We start from the raw sequence: 25,893 nt of genomic DNA, 5'->3' as shown, positions 1-25,893 counted from the left end.
CTAATTAAAACACCAAAAAAATATTCATGTGCCCTGAATACAGATTTGATCATGATTAATTTACAGGACTCCAAATATCTCAGATAATAAAAATTTTCCACTCAACAAGTCCTTCCAACTCTAACAGGATTTGATTCTACTTATGAAACTTATTACATCAGCTGAGGACTTACAAGTTTAATGAAAAACTTAAAATCCCCACGACAGAATTTATCAAGTCCCATGCCATTAAAAGAAATTATACTTTCTAATAAGTGATAAAGCACACCCCAATATTTACAGCAAGGGAGAAAAACTGACACAAAAAGTAGTGCCCACAGTAATTTGTTTCTGTGGCCTAGAAAGTACAGTAATTCTCTGCAGCATTGCTATCCCATTCACTAAAAGCTTCAGAAGATTTAAATATACAAAGCAAATGAAAAACAAACAGTGATAATCAGCTAATTAACATTTCAAAAAACAAAACAAAACTTGTAGTTCCACAGAACAGTCTAGGTTTGACAATAATTGACCTGACAGTTCAGTGTCTTCTCTCACCTCCTCCTCCTCTACTTCTGTACCAAGGTGGGACTATAAGCATATAACATGTGCCAGACACCAGGTCCATAAACTTGTTCTCAGGGGTTCAAAAGGTTTTTTCCCACTTAAAAATAAACCCACACATAAAATAAATCTGGAGAAACAAACCTGTAAAAGTAAGGCATAACCACCCCCTCTGTAGATAAAGGAAGTCGAGGCAAAAAAGTTAAAGCAACCCATCTACACAAAAGTAGAAAAACCAAAATTTGGTTTTTCCAAACCAAACTGTGAAGTTTGTAAGCCTATTACTTTCCCCCCTTTACCTCCTCTCACTAGACTCCTGAGTGTCATAAACACCTACATGCAAGTCACTAGATAGAAAATGAAGGATAAGGCAGGAGGAACACAAAAATGTACCAAAAAAGAGTATTTTCCCTAATGTATCAGAAGAATCAGATATAAAAACTGCACTGAAAGAGTTTTAAGTACCTAAGATTAGACAAAGAGTTACAGAGGTTCAAAGGATGAAGAGAACTTTTTATTGAAAAAAAAAAGAAGAAAACATAAAGCATATATGTATATTTGAAAAGGCAAAAACATCACCCTGGCTGAAGCAAAGTAATTATGTAAGAGAGCGCCTGAAAAGGTAGGACTGGGTCAGATGTTGGAAGGCCTGTTGTAATAAACTCCCTATCTACAGTATCAAAACAGAATTAAACTACTTTTATATATCATCTTCATGAAAGACAACTGCATATGCCCTAGTTATCTGAATGAGTGTATTATGTACTTCAACTAAAAGAGTGTAAGGCAGCACCTGATACAAAATTAATTAAAAGCTGGATCTGAGTTCAAATAAGTGATTTTTTTTCCTGTTGATAACCAGTGACTGCATGGGGGGCGAGGGAAACTACATCATATTGCCAAAATTTTATGCCAACTATTCAGTTGTAAGGGAGAAAAAGAATCCACAACTCTTTTCCATAGGATAGTGGGAGAGGGTAGCTGTACGAAAAGGAATAATTACAATGTACCACTGTCAGAAAAATTTCAAATTTGAAACCAATCAAATTCATATGCTTACATACATCAGTAATATTTAAGCTGAAAGGAAGCCTTGACTCTAGCCCAAACGTCTGGTTTTATATTAAGAAACTGAGGCCCAGGGCAGTTAGTGATTTGTCCAAGCACGTATTTCTCTATAAAGGTGTTAAGTGTCACCAGTCACAGAACTTAATCACATTCTAACAGTTACTTAAATTTTTATGAGATTAAGTATCTGGTGTAAAAAAACCCCCATAATCTTCACCTCTTCTGCACTCCCTCAGTACTTTGCCCCAGAACTATCAAGAAAATGCTAGATGACTTTCAAATAGTCTCAAAAATTACTCCCCTTTATCTAATTTAAGATCAAGTGAAAGCCTGAAATGCCTAAATTTACGAAGTTCTGACTAAACAAGTGAGTGGATCAACAAAACCTCAAAATTTCTGGCATAATAAGAATACGAAGTGGAATATATTACTGCCTCTTTTGGCCAGTTGCCCTTCCCTTTGTATTAACACTTCATCTAGGTTTTAAAAAAAAAATTACGGTATGTGCAAAACTAATCCAAATTGTCCCTTTTGAGAAATTTCGATTAGACAACTTAGTATATCTTTATGTCTCAGAAATAACTCGAAAGTATGTCCCCAGCCCAAATTAACATTAAATACCCAAAACAACCCTCTAGCATACCACAGTATATTAAAGCCACAAAGTAAAAAAATGTACTCCTAGCCCTGGCTGTTGTGGCTCAGTGGATTGAACGCGGGCCTGCTAACCAGACACTCAAGGTTCGATTCCCAGTCAGGTCACATACCTGGGTTGCAGGCCGGTTCCCTGCAGGCCAATTCCCAGCAGGCGACCCACGAAAGGCTACCATACATTGATGTTTCTCTCCCTCTCTCCTTCCCTTCCCCTCTGAAGATAAATAAAATCTTTAAAAAAATGTACTCCTGTAAAAATCCCTCGATACCCCATCAAGTATTGCCTTGGCTCACTATCTACTATGCAACTATCAAAGCATTTGTGGAAGAACCTGGGGGAAAGTTCTGCAGAGTTTTCACTAGCTGTGGGCACATCACATTCATACCAGCACCCCCACATTAACAACAGTTTGCGGAAATGCAAACAGACCACATGTCCATGTTTTAACGAAGGTTGGTATTAAGTCAACTCTTGTTTCGAATGTTTAAAAAAGAAAGGCAGCAGGATGCATGCTATTTCACCTTATTTTAAAAACCATCAGAAATGCTAAGCAACTGGCTTAAGGCAAATTAAACAGTTTTGAATATTCAGGCCACTGTACAAAGCGGTATGGAAGTATTCTTTCTGCTGAAATGACGGGCAAAAGTCTTTTGGCGAGTTTCAAAACTAATGGCCGTATACTACTGCACAAATAACAAACATAACACAAACCACCGTGTCGTCGAACCGTTTACCACTGCCCAGGTTTTTTAAAACAAACCTTGAAAACGGAACAATTAAAAGCGTCTCACCGCAAACACAGCACGAGAGGGACTGTCGGAAGTAAGGCAAGAGCCTGTTAATCTCGGTAAACGCCTTGGGGTCTCCGGGGTCGTAGTTGAGCACTAGGCGGCTCGCGGAAATGTAGAGAGCAGTAGCATTCACGGGGTTCATTGCAGACACTTGGACACCGTTGACTCCCGGTCGAAAAAAAATTCCGGATCCAACTTCGTGAGCAGCCAGGGAACAATGGCGAATTTGCAACAATTCGAAGGAAATCGGAGCAGAACCACTGGCCAAAGTAGTAACCAAAATCCGTGCAAGTTTGTGAGGCTGAAGCAATCCTCCCACACATGGGGCCGTGGCGCCCCTCCTCCGTCCCTGAGACTTGCAGACAGGAAAAAAAAAAAGTAGAGAAACCGGCGTTCGAGTTTGTCCCGGCCGGCCACGGGGCGCAGAACGTGGCGACTTCGGCGCTCGGGCCACGACTTGGAGTTCAGTCTAGCCCCGCGGCTCGGCGGGCGGCCTCGGCTCCAGCTGCATGTCCGGACGCGGAGGTACCTCCTCGGGTCGAGCAGGGTGGGAGCAGGCCCCGGCCCGGACTAGGGGGCGAGCACGCGTCTCACTGCCTGCAGGGCCCTTACTCCATCACAGCGCCCAGCGCGGGGGCAGCAGCGACAGCAAAGACGACAACACCGGCGTCAGCTTCTTCGGTCTAGTGCACGAAGCCGCGGCAGCGACGAATGTTACTGTTGCGGAGGGCGAAGGCCGCCGCCACTCTCTCCATATCGGACGAGGGGCCCACGCTGTGGCTGGCTCTCGGCCCCGGTGATTACAGCCCCGCTGTTCCCTGAGGTGGCGAAGCGGGAAAGTAAGTCCCGCACCCGGTAAGGGAGGGCCGGGGAGGAAGTGCGCGGGCCGGCCGCGGCAGCAGCGGGAGGGGGCGGGGAGCAGGCCCTGCCGGGCCGCGGCGGCGCCCCTCGCTCCTCAGTCGCTTACTTCGAGGTCACCAAGCGCAAGCGCCGCCCCTCACTGCCCGGCCATCTTCTCCGCGCTGCACACACAGACACCGCCTCCACCAAGCACGACGGTCGCCGCCGCCCACGGAGCCCGCCCGGCCACGGTTGAGACGAACGCTCACACAGCCAGGCCCCGCCGCCGCCCAGCGTACACAGCAGGCCCCGCTGTAGGCCCCTCCCCTCGTGCCTCGCCGCCCTCACCCGGACTCCACGAGCCACTCTAGCTCGGTAGAGCCCAGGTTGGTGCGGCCTTAACGGATCCCACGGGCTGTGTGGCACCTCAAGCCTTGCCGGAGACGACGACCGTTACCCCAACGGGCAAAGCCACTGTCATCCCCGAGACTCCCCCGCCGCCGTCGTCGCTGGCGCTCGCACGCATGCGCAGAGCACACTCTCACCCCTCCCCCCCGCTCTTTCCTTTTCCCTTCGCTTCCCTTTTCCCCTGCTTCTCCTCCAAGACCCCCCTCCACACCCGCCCAGAGCCACCCGCTCACTCAGCGCATGCGCATCCCACTACCAGCTCCGCTGCCTTTCGCCCTTAACGCGTGCGCTTTGACCGCCCACCCAGAAAACCGGATAAACACATCAGCCAGCGCACGCCAGCCCCTCCCTGCTGCCAACCCACCCTGGGCTCACAGCGCATGCCTAGCTCTCTGCTTAGCGCTCAGAACAGAGCATGCTCTGTGCGAGCCGCCGGCTCTGTCCGCCCCTCCCCCTTGTGCTCTCAAATTCCCTCTTAGGCTTGTAGGCTGTCGTGAAACCTTCGCTGCTTGACCCATCGTTCCCTCTTGTGGTCTGTAGGTTTCTCACACAAACTGCTTCTTCGGTGCCCGCCAAAGCTCAGACCCGATTAGGTTGCGTTATGTGGCGCTCCGCTCTGACTCCTACTCAGCCTCTCTGCACCCTGACTGACCACGACGTGAGGAAATAGCCCCGCGCACCCACAAGTCCCGCCCTCGTGGCCTTTATCCCGGAACACGGCTTCTTGACCACCGAAAAGGCGCAATCAGCGGTCCGTTCACACTCTGAGCCTGGAAAGCAGGCAGCAGTTACGATAGTTGCACTCCCAGCAGGCTTCCAGGTGGTGCTTGCTAAGTTAGGGCCGCGGCCTTAAGTCGGTCGAGACCGCGACCTGAGGTTTCAAAGGCCCCAAGCGGCGGTCTGTGAGCTGTGGGGCCCGGGCCGGACCCTCTCCTCGTCGGAGCCAGGCTCTTCCCACGGTCTCTGGTCCTTGGAGTAAGGCGAAATGAGCGAGGCCCGCCCTTACAGAGGCGCCAAGGAGCAAAGCTCCGAGCTCCTACTAGGCGAGTCCAGTTTTTAAAAAAACGAACCCATTTTTTTAGCTCTGGCGACAGACCTAGCCCTTCTACGTAAATCCGTATCTTAAAGAACCCATGGTCCTGCCTTAGAACGAATCCAAATCCTTTCCAGTATTATGTTTTAAAACAAGGTTTTGCCCGATGGTTTTGCAGGAGTAAGGACCGTAAGACAAACGTCTAACTTAACCTTATTCCCTTCTGTAAAGTTCAAAACCTTTGAGTAGCACAGGTAGAAATACAGCAAAGGAACTATTTCTTACCTCTGGATACATCAAAGCTGTTCACCAGCATTTTTTGCCTACAGTAGATGCTCTGCAAGTTTACAAACTAATGACGTATGTAAATCATTAGCATGTAAAGTTAACATGTGTGTTTGTGTGTAACATGGTTTACACATACATGTTAGTTTTAGGGCCTTGTCACTTAGAGTAGAAATCAATAGTTAAGAGGTTGAGGGAACCTGGATAAATCGATGATGCATAATTTCTACTACATTTGAAAACAGATTTACTTTATAAGGCCCAGCATATTATCAGCACTTAAGTATTAAGCAGTAAATATCTAACTTGCTAATTTTGTTAAGCACCAAAGCAGATAATAAACAAAATTGAACAAAATATAAACATATTTCGTTGCCTTGTATCTGGAAAATGGCAAGTATTCTAAAATTCACTCTCATTCTTCACCCTCATCTTCCTTTTTTGGATAAATTGTTTCTGAGCTCACCTTCAAATAAAATTGTTATACTATACAGTTCTATTTTTATCCCAAACTCTAAGGTCTTCCACAGCATATGGATTGTTCTTTTCCAAAGGAGCAACAAGAATAAAGTAATCAGCACTGTTTTCCATTCGGGCAGCATAAATTAGCAGTCACCCCAGACAAGTGATTACTTGCAGCGCTTTCACCTTGGTGATTTCCTCATAACTGTATTTTTTAAAATCTCTTGAGATGTGCACAGCCCAAATTAAGATTAATTCTGTTGATGGTTCATTTGGGGGATGGGAGGAAATTTAAGCCAGTTCTTTTTTAGGTCCTGAAAGTGTTTGTAACAGTCTAAAGTGTTAGACTGTGTCGCTTAGAGGCAAAGCATTTCCACACTGAAGTATATTCTCTGCCTAATAATTATTTGGTTGCTTGAGTCTTGCCCCCAAAAAAGAAAACAAACTGTTTATAGAAAATAAAGTGCTTGGAATAAATATGTAGGAGAAATTATATACAACTCAAATTCTTTATTCAATCGACTTAAGGTAATGTTCATAGTTTATGTTTATTATTTGGAAGTAAAAGCACTAGTGCTGTCAGATCTAACAAAAATACAAAATGCCAGTTTCAATATTTTAATGATAGTTTCATTCTAGAACAGTTTGAGTTTACAGAATTATTACATGGATACTTCAAATAGTTCTATTACATTCTACACCCAATTTCTCATATTATTAATATCTTATAATAGCATAGTACATTTGTCACAACTAAGGAACCAATAATAATACATATAAGTAACTAAAATTCATATTTCTATTTCTTCAGGTTTTTCTCTAATGTCCTTTTACTGATCCAAGATCCCATCAAGGACCCACAACATTTAATCATGTCACCTTAGGCTCCTTTTGGCATCCAGTTAAAGTTTCATTCAGAAAATGTTCCCTTCTAATTGTCTCTATTTCTTACCCATTTTGAATTAAAGCTCCTCATTTCTGCCCTCTAAGATTGCCAAGTGCTTACCTCTCATTGCACTTTCCACAGTACCTGGCAATTCTTGATTTAGCACTGTCTTCTCCCCATTACATGGTAACTGCTAAAAGGTCAGAGTTTCTCCCTCTTTGCTTTTTATCATCACTGCCTAGCAAATGGGCTGACATGTAATGGGCACTAAGTGATTGTTAAAATAATAATGAATTCCTAGAATGTAATAACGTAAAGAAAACCCCCAGTATAGTGTTTGGTACATAGTAGTCCTGGACCAATGTTTGTTTTTCCTTGGGGAGAGACATAAAATGTCTTGCAAATTTAAAGACAGTTTTTATTTCAGCTTGCTCAATGTCAATTCTAAAATCTGTAATAAACCAGAAGGGTGGATTGATTCAAATCACTCAGAATAATCAATCAACAAGTATTTATTGATTGCACTGTAGCACTTTGGGAACAATGAATTAAATGCAAAAGTAGTTGTAGTTATGCTTTCAAAGAACAATGATCAGACTGAGACTTTCTGAGAGGTTAGGCCCTTTAAAAAATTATGAAATAGATGTTTGCATCCCCCTCCCCACTCTTTTACTCTCCTTCCTCTGCCCCTTCTTTTTTCTTCCTCCACCAAGAACTCTCTAGAGATAATGTTCCTTCTCCCATTTTCCTAGGTTGTGTTCTCCCTGACTGCCTAGTATCTACATCCCTGCCTTCATCAATATAGCCATCTGTTATGGACTGAAGGTTTCTGTTCCCTCTAAATTCAGATGTTGAAAAGAAATCCCAACCCCCAGTGCAATGGTATTACGAGGTGGAGCCTTTTGGATATAATTAGATCATGAGGGTGGAACCCTCATAAATGGGATTAGTACCCTTATTAAAGAGACCCCAGAGAGCTCTCACACTCTTGCTACGTGAGCATACAAGGAGAAATCACCCATCTTCAACCAAGACAGCCCTCATCAGGTGACCATGCTGGCATCCTAGTCTCAGATTTTCAGTGTCCAGAACTGTGACAAATGCATGTTTGTTGTTTAAACCACCACAGTTGATAGTATTGTGGTATAGCACCCCCCCCAAGCTGATGAAAACACCATCCCTATCAAATTTTAAGAAGTGTTTAATATACTGTCATTGTGGAAAGAAATTACTGTAATTAACTTCAATCTAACCTTAATTTAAACTCACAGCAAATCTTTGGAGACTGGCCAGAGCAAATACATTTTTACAGGGAACAGTAAATCAGATGAAATTAAATCAGAGCCTAATCCAGACCAGACCTTCTATTCTTTGCTGACCAGTCCTTTCTATTACCAACTTCCTTTTCCATTTTCTGTTTTTTCGCTGTGGTTGTACCTTCCCCACCCCTCAGTCCTAGAGCCCCTCAAAAGAATCTCTTCTCTTTGTTTATCGATTGCTATGGATATTTTCCTACTTTTTTCCCAAATCAATTTATCTATCCATCCAAAAACATTTATTTAGGCTTTGGCCCCATAGGTCAATTGGATGGAGCATCATTCCTATACGCCAAGGTTACAGGCTCTATAACTAAACAGCAATTGGGGTCCTGCTGCCCACCACTACTCTCTAGGCAAACTTCCAGAGGCAAAGGCTTGGTGATATGGGAATGGAGTCTTTATTCAAAAGCTTCACAATTTTGGAATAACAGCTTTCCACTTTCATTAGTCACGTAAGCCTATCAATTAAGGCTAAACTCTTTAACTCTTCAGTTATACCTTTAATCACTTAAACCTATCAATTAAAGCTAAACTCTGACACCTGAGTTCTATTATCCCCTCCCCCCACCCCCGGCTGTTTGGTTTTATCTTATTTCTATAGGGTTAGTTTACAAACTAAAATAACATAATACCAAAGCTACACAATTTTGGAAGAATGGCAGGCTTCTGCCTCAGAGCCCATTCCTTCTAGAACACCCAAAGAAGAATAACCCTGCCACCCTCTGCCAGGCCAGTCTGACCCTAGGCTACATATGCAGTTTCTTCCCATCCAATGTACCATCTGTTGGGAAACAGACAGCTGGGGCACAATCATCCAGACATCTTCAAGGTAGAAGAAAGCCTGAGAGCCCCTCTTTTATTCCAAATCTTCTTGCCCATAATTCCACAGACTCTGGAGGCATTCGGCTCCTCAGCCAATCCCATCTCAGACTGTTTACCTTTGCCTCCAAAACTCCTCCTATGTACAGCCCCTCTCAACTTCTTCCCAGTGATCTGATCAGACCAGTTTCCATCCCTGGTCAGGGCACATACTGGGATCAGCCAATAAATTCATAAGTGGACAACAAAAAAACAATGTTTCTTTATTGTTCGTTCTCTCTCCCTCTCTCTTCCTCTCTCTTCTAAAAAAATAAAAAACAGTTATTTATTAACTCCCGTGCTCATTTATTTTATATCCCAAATATTAAAATTGCTTTCAGTTTCTTCATCCCTAACTCTAGCATAAACAAAACATCTTGATTTATTAGTCATTCACCTAGCACAGTCCCAGACACATATTAAGGTATCATTAAATGTTACTGTTTTTATTCCCTAAGACACTTCCAGCGTTATTCAAATGCCTATTAAACTTGTCCATTCATTTATGCAACCAACATTTATTGCCTGTTATATGCCAGGCATTCAGAAAACAAAAATGAATAATTCAACAGTTTCCAGCCCTCAAAGAGTTCACAGTCTAGTTGGGGTAGTAGCTATGTATGCAGCTAATTTATAATTCAGAGTGGTGAGGATTTAGAGATGTCTTTGATGCAAACCTAAAATGTCTTACCAGATATTGTTGTTACATTATGGGTTAAACAATCTTGTGTGGACTTGGCTGGAAAAACAACTGCAATTATTCATAGCAATGTTTCTAAGGAAAAATGCATTCTGCATTCCAAATAATTTAAAATTAAATTTTTGGAACACAGCCAATTTGCCCCTGGTGATTGTCTATTTTTCCATCACTTAAGATCCTCATTGGTCATTTTAAGATTGAATTTATTGGGGTGATGTTTGTTCCAGGTGTACAATTCTATAATATCTTCTGTATATTATATTCTGTGTTCAACACCCCAAGTCAAGTCTTCCATCACCATTTATACCCCCTTTACCCTTTTCTACCTCCACTCCCACTTTCTCTCTGGTAATCACCATACAGTTGTCTGTGTTTATGAGTTTCTTTTCTTTGCTTAATCCTTTCATCTTTTTCACCCAGCCCCCATACTCTCCTCTCTAATAGTTATCAGTCTGTTCTCTGTATCTATGAGTTTATTTCTATTTTCTTTATTATTTTATTATGTTCATAACATCCCATTTATAAGTGAATTCGTATTGTACTTGTCTTTCTGACTGGCTTATTTCACTTAGCATAATACTCTTTAGTTCCATCCAGGCTGTCACAAAAGATAAGATTTCCTTTTTATGGTTGAGTAGTATTCCATCGTGTAAATGTACTACAGTATTTCTATCTGATCAGCTACTGGTGGGTAATTGGGCTGCTTCCAAATCTTGGCTATTGTAAATAATGCTGCAATGAACATAGATGTGTATATATTCTTTTGAATCAGTGTTTCAGTGTTCTTCAGATATATCCTCAGAAATGGAATCACTTTAATATAAGGCAGTTCTACTTTTAATTTTTTGATGTAACTCCATACTGCTTTTCCACAGTGGCTGCACCAATCTGCATTCCCACCTACTTTGCATGAGGATTCCCTTTTTTCCACATCCTCACCAACACTTGTTTGTTGATTTATTGATGATAACCATTCTCACACATGGAGGTGATACCTGATTGTGGTTTAAATTTGCATTTCTCTGATGATTAGTGACCTTAAGCATATTTTCATATGTCTATTGGCCACCTGTATGCCCTCCCCAGAGAAGCGTCTATTCAGATTCTTTGCCCATTTTTTAAATTGGGTTATATCTTTATTTGGTGTCAAATTTAATAACTTTTTAATATATTTTGAATATTAACTTCTTACCAGATGGATCATTAGTGAGAATGTTCTCCCATTCAGTGGGTTGTCTTTGCAATTTTTTGATGGTTTCCTTTGCTGTGCAAAAACTTTTTAGTTTGTTATAGTCTCATTTGTTTCTTTTTCTTTTGTTCCCCTCGCCCAAGGGAACATATCAGAAAAAATACTGCTACAAGAAATGTCAGGTATTTTACTACCTGTTTTCTTCTAGGGTTTATATGATGGTGAGTCTAACATTTAACTCTGTAACTAATCCATTCTGAATTTATTTTGTGTATGGTGTAAGAAAGTGGCCTAGTTTCATTTTTTACACATATCTATCCAATTTTCCCAATATCATTTATTGAACAGACTATCTTTACCCCACTGTATGTTTTTGCATCCTTTGTCAAACATATTTTTTTAAGATTTTTTTTTCTAGAGAGAAAGGGGAAGGGAGGGAGAAAGTGAGGGTGAGAAACATCAGTGTGAAAGAGAAACATCAATTTGTTGCTTCTCATACATGTCCCAACTGGGGACTGAATCCCCAACCCAGACATGTGCTCTGAATGGGAAATGAACCAACTACCTTTTGCTTTGCAGGATAATGCCCAACCAACTGAGCCACACTGATCAGGGCCTTTGTCAAATAATTAATCAACCATAAAGGTGTAGGTTTATTTCTGGGCTCTCTATTCTGTTTCATTGATCTGTGTGTCTGTTTTTATGCCAGTACCTTGATGTTTTAATTATTATGGGCTTGTAGTATAGTTTGATGCCAGGTAGGGTGATACCTCAAACTTTGTTATTCTTTCTCAAGATTTCTGTGGCTATTGTGTCTTTTGTGGTTTCATATAATTTTTTGGAATACTAGTTCTAGTTCTGTGACATGCAATATTGGGGTCTACGGCCACACCACCCTGAACGCGCCCGATCTCGTCTGATCTCGGAAGCTAAGCAGGGTCGGGCCTGGTTAGTACTTAGATGGGAAATACACCATTGGTATCTTGATAGGAATTGTATTGAATCTACAGTTTACTTTGGGTAGTATGGACATTTTAATTAATTATGTTAATTCTTCCTATCCATGAACACAGCATATGCTTCCACTTATTTGTTTCTTCTTCAGTTTTTTTCTTCAGTGTCTTATAATTTTCCAAGTTCAGGTCTTTTACATACATCGTTAAATTTATTTCTAGGTATTTTTTCATCCAATTGTAAATGGGATGGTTTTTCTTAGTTTCCTTTTTGGACAGTTCACTATTGGTGTATAAAAGTGCAACTAATTTCTGGATATTGATTTTGTACTTGCTACTTTACTGAATTCATTTCTCAGTTCTAGTAGTTGTGTGTGTGTGTGTGTGTGTGTGTGTGTGTGTGTAATCTTTGGGGTTCTCTATATACAGTATCATGTCATCTGGAAATAATGACAGTTTTACTTCTTCCTTTACAATTTGGATGCTTTTTATTTCTTCTTCTTGTCTGATTGATGTAGCTAAGACTTTCAGTACTATGTTGAATACAGTGGTGAAATCGGACATCCTTACCTTGTTTCCGATCTTTAAGGAAATGCAGTTTTTGCCCATTGAATATGATGTTGGCTGTGGATTTGTCACATATGGCCTTTATTACATTAAATATGTTTGCTCTATTCCCACTTTCCTGAGAGATTTTATCACAAGTGGGTAGTGGATTTTATCAAATGCTTTTTCTGCATGTATTAATATGATTGTGTAATTTTTATCCTTCATTTATTTATGTGGTAGATCATGTTTATTGATTTGCAGATATTGTACCAACTGTATATCCCTAGAATAAAAATTCCACTTGTTCATGGTGTATGATCTTTTTAATGTGTTACTGGATCTGGTTTGCTAATATTTTCTTGAGGCCTTTAGCATAAGTTCAGCGAGGATATAGGCCTGTAAACTATTTTTTTGCTGTAGCGTCTCTATCTGTTTTTAAAATTAAGACAATGCTGGCCTTGTAAAATGAACTTGGAAGTTATACCTCCCCTTGAAATTTTTTGTAACAGTTTAAGAAGGATTTTTGTTAGTTCTTCCTTGAATGTTTGGTGAAATTTACCTGTGAAGCCATCTGATCCAGGACTTCTATTTGTTGGAAGTTTTTTTTATTACCGCTTCAGTCTCATTAGTTGTAATCTTTCTGTTCACATTTTCTGTTTCTTTCTGGTTTCATTTTAGAAGATCGTGTGTTTCTAGGAATTTATCCATTTCATCCAGATTGTCCAAATTTGGCATATAGTTACTCATAATATTTTCTTACAACCCTTTGTGGTTTTTGGTGTCAGTTGTTACTTCTCTTTCATTTGTAATTTTATCTATTTTGGTTCTCTCTCTTTTTCTTGATGAGTCTGCTGAAAAGTTTGTCAATCTTGTTTATCTTTTCAATGAACCAGCTCTTGATTTTGTTTTGTATTGTTTTGTAGACTCTATTTCCTTTATTTCTCCTCCGAATGACTTCCTTTCTTCTTCTCACTTTGGGTTTTGTTTTTCTTCTAGTTTTTTTTAAGCGCAAAGTTAGATTGTTTATTTGAGATTTTTCTTGTTTCTTGACATAGGCCTGTAATGCTATGAATTTCCCTGTTAGGACTGCTTTTACCAGGTCCAGTAGATTTTTGGTTGTTGTGTTCTCATTTTCATTTGTTTCAAGGTATCTTTTGATTTCTTCCTTGATCTCATTGATAACCCATTCGCTGTTTAGTAATGTGTTATTTAGTCTCCATGTCTTTTTGTGTTTTTCACCTTTTTTCTAATGATTAATTTCTAGTTTCATACTATTGTGGTCAGAAAAGATGCTTGACATGATCTTAATCTTCTTAAATTTATTGAGACTTGTTTTGTGCCCTAACATGTGCTCTAGCCCCCCCAAAATATTTCATTTACAATTGAGAAGAATATATATTCTGCTACTTTGGGCTGAAATGCTCTGAAGATATCTCACTGTGTCACCAGATAGGAGCAAGTGGCGTTCATCCGATTGATACAGCTTCAAACTTGGTGCCAAGCCACTCAGCAAATGTCTCAGGGTATACCATGTTTAGCTGCCACAAGTGGGTGCTCACATGCCTTTGTGGTGGGATGGGGTGTCAAGGGGTCACCAGGTGAGACTAGTAGGGTTTATCAGGCCCAAACAGTCCAAGTTTTTGTCACATGAAGGGAGGGCTCTGTACTGATTGGGTGTGTGAGAGAGAAATGGCCCCCATCCTAGAGCCATACAACTCAGTCTATCCCAGATTCTGCCAGGAGCCTGATGGCAACAGGATGGGGCTGCCCTGGAGTTGGGAGGATAGGGCTAATGGCTCTTTTACGAGAGTGAGGTGCTGGTCAGGCTTGAGAGAAGGTGGGTGGAGTGGCACCAGAACCACCAACAGTCTGCCCCAGATTCTGCCCAGACTTTGGCAGGGCTGAACCACCAGGAGTCTCAACTAAGAGTCAGGAGCCCAGGGAGTAGGGCTAGTGGGTCTCCCATGAGGGGAAGGCACCAGTCAAGTTCATGGGAAAGTGGTGGGAATAGCCTCTGCTCAGATCTCTACACCATGGCCTAGGTAGCTGACTCCTCAGCAGGTTTCAAGCTCTGCCAGGTGGGCTACAGGGAGTCCAGAGGGTAAAGTTACTGCTTTCCTTCAGACTGATGCCATATGGAGGGGGCGTTTCACCCAAGAAAGATGGTATCTGTGGTGTTAGAGAATAACTCAGCACTGGCTGTCCCTTCAGGTCTTTACCCAGAGCCACTAGTCCCAGTATCTCCTAATGAGACTCTAGTCCACTCTGCCATCCCTCCACTGGTGCTCAGTGTGAGAGCTGCAAACAAGATTTTGTACATTTTGCCTTTAAAAGGGCACCTGTGTCTCTAGGGAACTACCATCTCTATCTGACAGACAGAATCCCTGCTGATTTCCCTAGCCAGATGTTATGTGGGTGCCTCTTCCTGGTTCTGGTGCTCTACACTGGAGAGCCAGTCTCAGGGTTGAGACCCCACTCTTCTCAGGGGGAACATCTGCAGTTGAGATATCCCTTCAGAATCTCAGCTACTGCCCATGGGAGGGGAACCAGCACTTTTTGCATCTCCGCTCATCCTACCAATCTCGACATGGCTTCTTCTGTAAATCCCTGGTTATAAGACTTCTTTTCAGCTATCTTCAATTGGTTATTCAGGTTGATTGCTCCATATTTTAGTTGTAATTCCAGTTTAGTCCTGAAAGAAGTTGAGTGTAGCATTTATCTACTCTGCTGCCATCTTGGATCTCCTAGATTTTTATTGGTCTTAGGACAATTTAGATCTCTTTACAATTCCCATGTATTTCATATGGCCTATGATACCACCTGAGGGTTGTAACTAGTCTCAGGGTCAACCAACATATTCTCCAGAGCTCAGCACTATGTATCAGAGGTAGTCCTCTGGTCATGCAGGTTAAGTTAAATGGGAGCTTCATCAAAGGAACCTCATTCGTGCCCTGGCCAGTGTGGCTCCTTTGGTTGGAGTGTAAGTTCACAACTAGTAAGTCGCTGGTTTGATTGCTAGTCATGCCACATGGTCAGATTGCAGGCTCAGAGGCAGCCGGTTAGTGTTTCTCTCTGGCATCAGTGTTTCTCTCTCTCTCTCTCTCTGGATTGAGAATAAAATAAGCCTTTAAAAATTTTTTAAAAGGATCATCACTCCTAAATTTAACTATTCAACATTTTACTATTAGCAGAAGTCCATCAAGTGAATGTTGAAAGTTTTTAATTACTGCCACGTGAAATGAGAGAGGTAGCTGCTTAGGGACAGAGAAAGAGATTGCTGGAGTAGTTTCTAAAAGGGTACATTTCTTAAATAAAATAGAATCCCCAAAGATAGCAAAGTGTCCACTCCTGGACAATAAAGGTTTTTTTAAATGATCTTTGCAAGTATTAAGGGCTAGGAATGAAAAATTTTAACCTGAAGTTGAGCAAAGTCGACTCTGAGCCAAACTATTTTTGTTACTCCTGAGGTAATATGAGGTAGCAGAATGAGCATGAACTAATTTTTATTCAGATACTTTGTATGTTTCAGAAAAAATATTCAAGCTCTCTAAGCCCTGGTTTTCTCATTTGTAAAGTGGGGATAATAACACTTTCTGTGAAGGATTACCATGGGGTGTCATATCTTCACCAAATACGTTTCTGACACAGGCACTGTGGATACACATGTGAAAAAGACAGTCTCAAGGAGTAGCAATCTACCTTCTCCTTGAATAACTATTACATCAATACTTCTACTTTGAGATCTCTTCCTAGCTGCAGATTCGTATCTTTAGCTTGTTATAGTCACCAAAAAATGTATATATCCAAAACCAAAATCATCATCATTTCCCCAGTATCCAGATCTCATATCAGTCTTCTCTGTTCTATCATGCCATTGCTCACTATTTCTCTAAAGCTTATAACTTTAGAGTTACCACTTTAACTATATTCCCTAACAAATCTTAATTCTTTTAAAAAAATACACAATAACAAACCAGCTCATTACAATTATCATGATTCCAATTATATAAGGTACTTAGAATAGTTAAACTCATAAAGACTGAAAGTTAATGGTGGTTGCCAAGGTCTGGCGGGAGAGGATAATGGCAAGTTATTGTTTAATGGGTGTAGAGTTTCAGTTTTACAAGATAAAAAGAGTTCTGAGGATGGATGGTGGTGATGGTGGCACAGAAGGGTGAAAGCCACTGTTCCACAATATGACTTTTTAACAGTGATAATATTCCATTGAATAGTAATACCACAATCTACTTACGTATCCTGCAATTGTACCCTGAAGTTATTCATTTTTCAGCATTTAAATAACACTTCTGTTGCCCTGACTGGTGTGGCTCAGTTGACTGCGCATCATCCAGCAAAGTGAAAAGTTGTTGGTTCCATTCCTGGTCAGGCACATGACGGGGTTCCAGGTTTGGGACATGTATCCTAATGTCCCTACAGGGAGAGGCAATCAATTGATGTGTCTCTCTTACATTGATGTTTCTTACCCTCTCTTTCTCCCTCCCTTCCCCTCTCTCTAAAAATAAGTAAATAAAATATTTTAAAAATAAACAACACTCCAGCGAATGTTGTTGCAGGTAAACTTTGAAGACATTTATGAGAAAGAAATAAGCTTCTGTTTTATTTAGGCCGTTTATTTATGGGTCCCTTTATAGATTTTATTTATTTATTTTGTAGAGAGAGGGCACAGAAGAGAGAAATAGAGGGAGAGAAACATTAATTGGTTGCATCTTATACACCTCCAACCAGGTACCTGGCCTGAAACATAGGCATGTGCCCTGACTGGGAATCAAACCAGCAACTTTTCGGTTTGTGGGACAACAATCAACCCACTGAGCTACACTAGTCAGGGCATGTGATCATTTTATACAGCAACTTAACCTTATCCCTAATGTACCTTCTTGATTCAAACACAATTGGCTTCTAGTCACACCCTCTAATGTAAGTGCCCCAGACCTGTAATCCGCCTTACTCGGTATTGCCTAAGCTGAGACTCTGTTTTGCACAGACATCACCACTTCCCTCTGCTCAAGAACTAATAATATTCATGCATGCATGCATTTATTTTTAAGGTACTATGCTAAGTATAAGTCAGTCACTGTCCTAAGTGATATAAGAGAAATAAAAACATAGACACAGTCCTTGCCCTTTATAGTGCAGTTGGAAAGATTGAGACTAACATTAATCAAATATTCACATAAATATTAAATAATAACTTTGATAATTACAAATAAAAGGAGTATGGTTCTAGGATACAGATAACAGAAGGATATAATTTAGTTGAAGAAGTCAAGGAAGGCTTCTTAGGAAGTATCAGGCTGAAGTACGAAAAGAGGAGAGTGCTTTCTACCCAGTCAAGGTAAAGTTCCTACAAAAGGAGAAACATAGTGATTTTGAGGCGCTGACAGAAGACCAGTGTAGCTGAAGCGAAAAGACTGGGGGGATGGTACTAGATGAGTCAGAGAGATTGATAGTGTCTAGGGCTTGCAGAGGCTTATATGCCATGATAAGAATGTTTATTATATGAACATTGAGAGGACATTAAAGAGTTTATGTTTGAGAGTGGCATAACATGAAATATTTGCCTAGATGGGTTAATTAATTAACTAATTAATTAATTCTACTTAGAATGAGTGACCAGTGATATAGAAGGAATTCTATGAGTATGTTACCTCAAATAAGCCAAGATAATTTTTCATGAAGGAGGAAGTAAAAAAGGAGAGTGTGATCATTAGTATTCAATGCTATTTAGAGAGTGGGCAAAATGCAGGTTTAAAATGTCCATGGCTTCCCAATGCCTATAGGACAGAGTCTAAATTTCTTACCCTGGTACTTAAGGCCCATGAAAATTCTCTCTTTACCTACCTTTCCATCAGTTTGTCCCATGACACCACTAAAATTAGTCTTTTAGATAAGGTGCCCTTCCGGTAAGGTGTCCTATTTATTTTACCTAACACAAATTGTATACTCTGCCTACCTATCATCATTGGATGTATCTTGTGCCCATCACCACTTATCTAAATCCAATATATTTTCTAGGCCCTGACCCTATTTCACTTCCTCCTGGAAGATTACTATGGTGGCCATGGGAGTGTACCTCTGATAACTCTGATTGCAATGATCATGACTAACTGTGGGCCCCAGCTACTGCCTTCTAAAAATTATCACTGTGTTGCACTGAGGCTTTGCTTCTATTGGCTGCTTCCAATGACTGAGTGCGGTAGAGAAACTAAGGCCAATTCCCGAGAGATGCCAGACTCCTCTGACAGGTGACTTTGGAACTCCTAAACAGCCTTGTCAAACTTTCCTCAGAGCTGCAATGGGGCGTAAGATGCTTCCATCCAGTCTTCCTTCCTTCATTTCTTCACTTGGGGGCAGACTTGCATTATAGTCCAATGGCTCCCCCAGCCTCCCTATTTGCCTCCCCATTTTTCCTCATAGGCATTTCCTCTAATACATTTCTTGAATTGATAATCTTATGCATCCACTTCTCAGGGACCCAGATTAACAGAAGTGGTACTGGGAGTGGTCCCAGAAAATACATGGTAAGACAGGAATTCGGACCGGCTCATCTACTGCTATCAGGCAAAGAGGATGTCATCCTGGTTAGTAGGTGTCACGCAGGTAGTTCCTGGCACAAGGTGGTAGTTCAACAACTAAAGATTTCACCAGTGTTAACCTGAGGGATGTCCCAGTAGAAGGAAATGCTGTGGCAGATGCGATGATGCAAACATCTGAAAAACATGGAAGGAACAATGCCTACAAAGATAGTAAAATTTGGTAGTTACTACTAAGCTGTATCGACTCTCTGTAGAGGAATCATAAGAGACTGAAAGCCATGAATGACAAGCAGTTTTGGCTAAGAGAGAGAGCCATAAGGCCTTTGGGACACCTTACAAAGAGAACTTTTTCTCAGTCAGGGGAAGGGAATACACAGCTGAATACTTGTTAGAGAAGCAGAGCTCCAGAGACATTAGAATGCTCAGCAAAGCAGGTCTGGAATGCTCGTCTAAAGGCATTGAATGAAGTACAGTACAGAGGGCGCAATCTGGAAGGATGAGGTGCCCTCCTTCAGGACACAGAGTATGTATTAAATCAAAAAACTCTTTATGGTGCTGTGTCCTGAATAGGAAGAATTCATGGATTTGGGGAACAAGAGATAGAAGCAGGAGTGACCCTACTTACTATCACACCCAGTGTCCCACTGAAGGATTTTGTGCTTTTTGTCCTCACAACTCTTGACACTGCAGGGTTAGAGATCCTGTTCCCCCAAAGGCCACACTTTTGCCAAGGGATATGGCAAAAATTCCATTGAATTACAAGCTGCAGCTGCTGCCAGAGCACTCTGATGTCTGTGTCCAGGAACCAGCAGGTAAGAAGAATTACCAATCAGCAAGGGAAATTGACCCTGATAAGCAGAAGGGCTGCTTTTGCACAATGGGACAAGGAGGAACTCAAGTGGAAAGCTATGTGATCCACTTGGGTGCTCTAGGTACTCTCCTGCTCTGCGGTAACCATGAATAGACATGAGAAGAAACCCTGGACTGAAAAAGATATTACCAGTGGTTCAGACCCTTACAGAATAAAGGTTGGGTCTATGGCCATACCACCCTGAACGCGCCCAATCTCGTCTGATCTCGGAAGCTAAGCAGGGTCGGGCCTGGTTAGTACTTGGATGGGAGAATAAAGGTTGGTTCACATCACCAGGTAAGTCACTAAGATCTGCCTAGTTGATTGCTGAGGGTGAGGGGATTTGAAAATGGAGAGCAAAGGAGGGAGAAAATATGTACTAGGTATAGTGCTGAGATCAACTGCATCAACAGAGTTTGTTCCTCTTCTGAGTTTCCTCTCAGGAAGAAAGCCCGCCGAAACAAGGGAGGAACTGCTTCCCAAGCCTCTGCAGAAAGGTAGATCTGTGTGTGTCAAAAGATAGACTTTGGTGTCTACGAGAATGTATTTTCAGATCTCCAACTGTAAGAAGTATAAGTGCCCAGCTGCTGCTCTCTGAAATCCATAGCTGTATTCACTCTGAGGCCGTGTATTCTGCAGGCTGCCCCCAGCCAATGACTGAGTGTGGCAGGGAAACTGAAGCAGGCCCCTTCCTGAGAGAAGTGGGGGTCATCTGGTGGGTGACTTTGCTCAAAGATTTCCTGATGATCTTGCTTAGTTTTCCTTAACCTGCTCTATAGTCTAAAATGCTTCTGCTGGGCCTGCCTTCCATCCTTCCCTCTCTCCTTCACTTGGGCAGATTTACTTGATAATCACAATCTGAAGGCTCTCCCAGACTCCTCTGGTTCTCTGCCCATTTTCTCTCACAGGCATTTACCCTAATAAACTTCTTACCCATTCAATCCTATCTGGGCATCAGCTCCTTGGAGGACATGGACTAAAGATCTTCCCTTACCCCCCAGCTGTCAGTGATAACTACTGACCTTGAACTTTTACTGCACTTCCCCCTACCACTCACTTGATACTTCACAAATTCTACCCAGAAAATAAAATTTATCTTTCTATGTACATATTTTCCCAATTAGTTTAGAAGTCTTCTGAAGATAGACACCATTGTATTATTCTTGCAAACCTCTGTACTTCACCAAGTGCCCTGCACAGAGAAGAAGCTTAATTCAACCATAATAAAAAAGAAGTTGTCAGGGGTACTGAGCTGTTCAAACAATCCTGCACCCCAGAATTCCTGTTCCCCACTTACTTCAGCTTCCTAGTGTGTTATCTTTTTACCCACTCCTCAAACCCCCTATTCAAAATAGTTCCCCATCCTCTTGCATCCTTTTAATCCTCGGTTTCCTGCCTTATTCCCAATACATTTTACCACACACATGGGCCCAGTACAGAGTATGGTATAAACAACTATCAATCAAAAGTACGTCACGTCCCATTTTGTAGCATGGAGTTGTTGCTAGAAAGCAGTTGGCCAGCAGAGACTGCATTGCCGAGCTTATCCCACTATCCAGGGTCAGTATTTCAGAAGCAGGACTCCTCTTCTACTTATCTCCTCCCTGCCCGCCCCCCCACCGCCCTCACATTCTCCAGTCAAATCCCAGGGATTCTATGGGTGGTGAGGTCACAAGATGGAAGAGGCCTGGGTCCCTGAACCACCCCATGGAGGGACACTTACACTGAAGTGCTATATACGTGAACAGTGAGCTCCTATTATGTTAGGTCACTGAAATTTGGAGGTTTGTTAGTTATAGTTGCTAGCACTATTTTAAATAATACAGAAATCATTTATCTCTTTTTTTGGCTGTTCACCATATTAAATCCCTTCCATCTAGAAGGAGTCTCCCATTATAGGGCTCTTGATATCAAGCAAGTTAGATACTTCTCATGCTAGGGTTTGGGCGTGTTCCTTAGTCTCTGACATTCTGATTCTTTCCCACTTAAGATTTGAAATGTGGGAGATCCAAAGATACATGATAACATAGAAACTATTCACCATAGTTATGTGACCTTGAGGTCCCAGGGACAGGGGCAGCAAGGCCCAGCAACAGTGGTGTTTATGTCATGTACTAACCAGAGTGTCCTTGGGCCATGTCCTTTGCTGTGTTTTTCTTCTTACAGATTAATGTGCTTTTCCACTCTGCTGTGGCCTTCTTGACAATTCCTTTTTTTTGAATAATTAATTTTCTCCTTTATATGTCCAGAATCAGTTTCCATCTACATTATCTTTCCCATCTACCCTGAACTCTGCTTCCAAACTCGACTCAATGGGATTTCCATTTATTAAGCACCTAGTCCATACCCAGCTCTGGAGTAGGCACTTTTTATATGCCACCACACTTAATTTCATCATTCCAGCTATTCTGTGGGGTCAGTATTATATAATATTGTCATTTACGAAAGAAAAAAATTGCAGCTCGAAGAGATTAGCTGATTTGCCCAGTCACACAGCTTGTGAGTGTCACTTGGAATTCAGTCTTGATTGCGTCAAAGCATGTTTTCCACTGCACCAGAAACCTTTCACCAACTCTTAATTATAGCAGTGCTTTTTTCTAGGGCTTCCTCTACTCTATAACTGATTCTGGAAGTGAGGACTACACCTATATATAGTTAATCCCTTCCCACATATAGAGAGTTGTAAAGAAAGTTCTGTTGTTATAGCTGTTTTGTTTTTAACTTTTAAAAAATTTATTTAGTGATTTTAGAGAGGAAGGGGGTAAATGGGAAAGAGAGAGAGAGATTTGTTGTTCCATCCATTTATGCATTCACTGGTTGCTTTTTGCATGCATCCTTACCAGGGATCAAACATGCAACCTTGAGGTATTGGGATGATGCTCTAACCAGCTGAGCTACCTGGCTAGGGCTGTTGTAGCTGTTTTCAAAGACTTCAAACGGTGTGTGTTTTTCTTGCCCTTTTCAGTCTTTTCCTTCTAGTTCTTTCCCTTCTTTCTTGCTTTCTCTTTCTCTCTTATGCTCCCTTCTTTCTTCCCTCCCCTCCTCCCTGGCAAAATAACAGCAGAGAGTACATGGTGGCATCATTTCATTCATCTCTCTTGCTGAATTTCCTTAGATGGTACTGCAGTCTAAGATGCTTCTTGCTAACCTTCCTTCCTTTTTTCTCTCACTCACTCAGAGTCACACTTGCATCAATCATAAAGGTTGAAATTTGGGGACAGTTGGATGGAATGAACTGTTCCCTAATTAACTTTATTACTTTTGATGTTCCCAGTAAGTTCATCTCAAATGTTAGCAACACCCTCAGGAAACCAAATTTCCCGTGCACCAGGAAGAAGAAGCTGTCTCTAGTGATGGAGCCGAGGGTCAGATAATTCCATTTTTCCACAGAAACTGGGGTTGGGAGAAACAAAGTTCCTTTAGTGATCGAATGAGTACTTTCCATGTATTAGGAACATAGAAATAAAAATTACAGAATCCTTACCCTAAACAAGTTTATAATCCAGGGAAGAGTCCAATATGAATAATTTTTTGTTTCTAGATGTTAACCTGAATTGCTTTAGAACAGCATACCAAATGCTTAAAATCATCCATTATAATAGAAATAATTGTGAAATTAGCATAATTCATATAGCCTTTTGGACTTACAGCAGAAATTATTTTTTAAAAAGCTGTTATGAGGAGAAGCTGCTAATTTAAAAAGAAATATTTCTCAACTTGGTACCATGATGCTTGCTGAGAATTTTCTAAGTAGCTGGAACAGGACTAGGAAGGAGGAAAAAGAGGAGAAAAAGCAAGAGTATTTCTTGTGTCTTAGCTGCATTTTAGCTTCAATTCAACTCAGTATCCATAAATAGAGAGAATCGCTAAGGCTCTTTTGGTTAAAATGGGAAAGAGCATTCTCAAGGGTAGTAGAGTCAGTGTGTTCAGAACGCAATACTGGAACTGTTCTTGTGAGCTCAAAAACTCTTTAAATTCACATCCTTTTTTATACCTCTACCAATCCAGTTAGGCATAGCCAGTATATCACAGTTCTGAAAACATATATTCCAAAGCTATTAGGTGTGAGTAAAAGCAGAATTGGAGTATAATGTGATGGGAAGGGTGAAGTCGCATAAACCTGAACAAGTAATTTTAATGCAACATATCAAGCAGATACTCAAAGAAGTAGGGGGACACAAAAGAAGAATGTAGTCATTTTGTGTGATGGAATGCATGTTGGAGTGGCCGAGGAGGTGGCACAGCAGACAGTGACCCCAGAGTAGTGCCCGTGTTGCGGCCTGTGGGACCACACCGCTACCACTCCGCCAGCCCTGAAGAGCTGCTGCTGCCACCACGTAGATCAATGTTATAAAGGTGATTTCTGCTGAAACTGTATTGGAAAAAAATTCATGATCTTTATATGTATATATGTACATATATGTATTTTTATATTTTGCATTTGACTTAAAGTGCCAAGAGAAAATTTGCATATTGCAAGGTGGTCCTAGCCACCTCCTTGATTTGGGTGCTATTGGATATGTTCCTGATGCTTTACTTCAGTGAATGCAATAAGTGTTATGAAGCAAAAGAGAGAGGACTTCCTGTTGGGGATGTTCCAGAGCCAGCACAGAAGCCTCATGAAGGTCTTGGAGAAATGGGGAAACCACTCCTTATTACTAAAAGGATCAAGAAAAGATGAAAGAGATGTTTAAAAGCAATCAGTTGAATTTAATGGCAAGTGAGAGGATCATTGGGTTAGAAGGGTGTAAAACAAAGGTGTATCCAGATAATCTTCCTACAAGTACAGTGATTATTTCCCACAATGAGGCTGGGAGCACACTTCTAGGAGCTATCCATACTGTCATTCATTGCTCATCAAGACACATGCTAGAAGAACTTGTCCTCATAGATGAGGCCAGTGAAAGAGACTTTTTGAGAACACCTCTGGAGATTTATGTGAAAAAAATTTAAAGTACCAGTTTATGTAATTCAAATGGAACCACATTCTGGATTGATCAGAGCTAGAATAAAAGGAGCTGCTGTGTCTAAAAGCCAAGTGATCACTTTGGTAGATGCCCACTGTGAGTGCACAGTGGGATGGCTAGAACCTTTCTTAGCTAGGGTCAATCAAAACAGAAAAACGGTGGTATGTCCTATCATTGATGTGATCAGTAATGATGATTTTAAGTACATGGCAGATTCTGATTTGACTTAGGGTGGATTCAACTAGAAGCTCAGTTTTCACTGGTAACCTGTTCCCCAAAGAAAAATGGATAGAAGGAAAGCTAATCAGACTTTCCTTGTCAGAACACCTACAATGGGCAGGAGGCCTTTTTTCAATAGACAGAGATTACTTTCAGGAAGTTGGAACATATGATAATGGAATGGATATTTGGAGAGGAGAAAACCTATAATTTCTTTTAGGATTTGGTGGTGTGGAGAAACTTTGGAGATTGTTACTTGCTAACATGTTAGACATGTGTTTTGGAAAGCAACATCTTATACATTTCCAGGAGGCACAGGACAGATTATTAATAAAAATAACAGATGACTTACAGAAGTGTGGATGGATGCATTCAAGAATGTCTTCAATATAATTTGTCCAGGTTATGGAGATATAGCTAGCATCAAGAATTGGTCTAAGACAGAAACTCCAGTGAAAACTTTTCTCTTGGTACCTAGACAATATTTATCCCAATTCTCAAATTCCACATCACAATTTCTTTTTAGGAGAGGTAAAAAACATGTATTCTATGTGGTTACTATATTCTCATTTATATACCAAAGTCAGTAGAGGTTAAACTTCCAGCAGAGGAGTCCCTTCATATTAAGATTACATAACCAGCCCTGGCTGGCGTGGCTCAGTGGACTGAGTGCCGGCCTGCAAACCAAAGCGTTGCTGGTTCAATTCCCAGTCAGGGCACATGCCTGGCTTGTGGGCAACCCACACCAACCACACATTGAT

General features: G+C 41.2%; 1 protein-coding gene and 1 pseudogene across 1 annotated transcript in view; one reads left to right on the top strand and one right to left on the bottom strand.

Moving 5' to 3' along the window:
* The window catches only part of MSL2 (MSL complex subunit 2), a 36,075-nt gene extending 32,411 nt beyond the window's left edge, over nucleotides 1–3,664 (bottom strand). The window contains exon 1 of the mRNA XM_037143847.2: nucleotides 3,058–3,664. Coding sequence (XP_036999742.1) covers nucleotides 3,058–3,199 — 142 coding nt within the window. The 5' untranslated portion in view covers nucleotides 3,200–3,664. The remainder of the gene's footprint in view (nucleotides 1–3,057) is intronic.
* A 20,493-nt stretch (nucleotides 3,665–24,157) lies between these two features.
* LOC119048377 (polypeptide N-acetylgalactosaminyltransferase 1-like) lies at nucleotides 24,158–25,525 on the top strand (annotated as a pseudogene).
* Nucleotides 25,526–25,893: the final 368 nt, after the last annotated feature.

Source organism: Artibeus jamaicensis, unplaced genomic scaffold, assembly GCF_021234435.1.
Source record: "Artibeus jamaicensis isolate MK-2021 breed Jamaican fruit bat unplaced genomic scaffold, CSHL_Jam_final contig_519, whole genome shotgun sequence".
Classification (NCBI taxonomy): domain Eukaryota; kingdom Metazoa; phylum Chordata; class Mammalia; order Chiroptera; family Phyllostomidae; genus Artibeus; species Artibeus jamaicensis.
The sequence above is the reverse complement of the archived record's forward strand: the minus strand, read 5'-3'. Positions and strand labels throughout refer to the sequence as shown.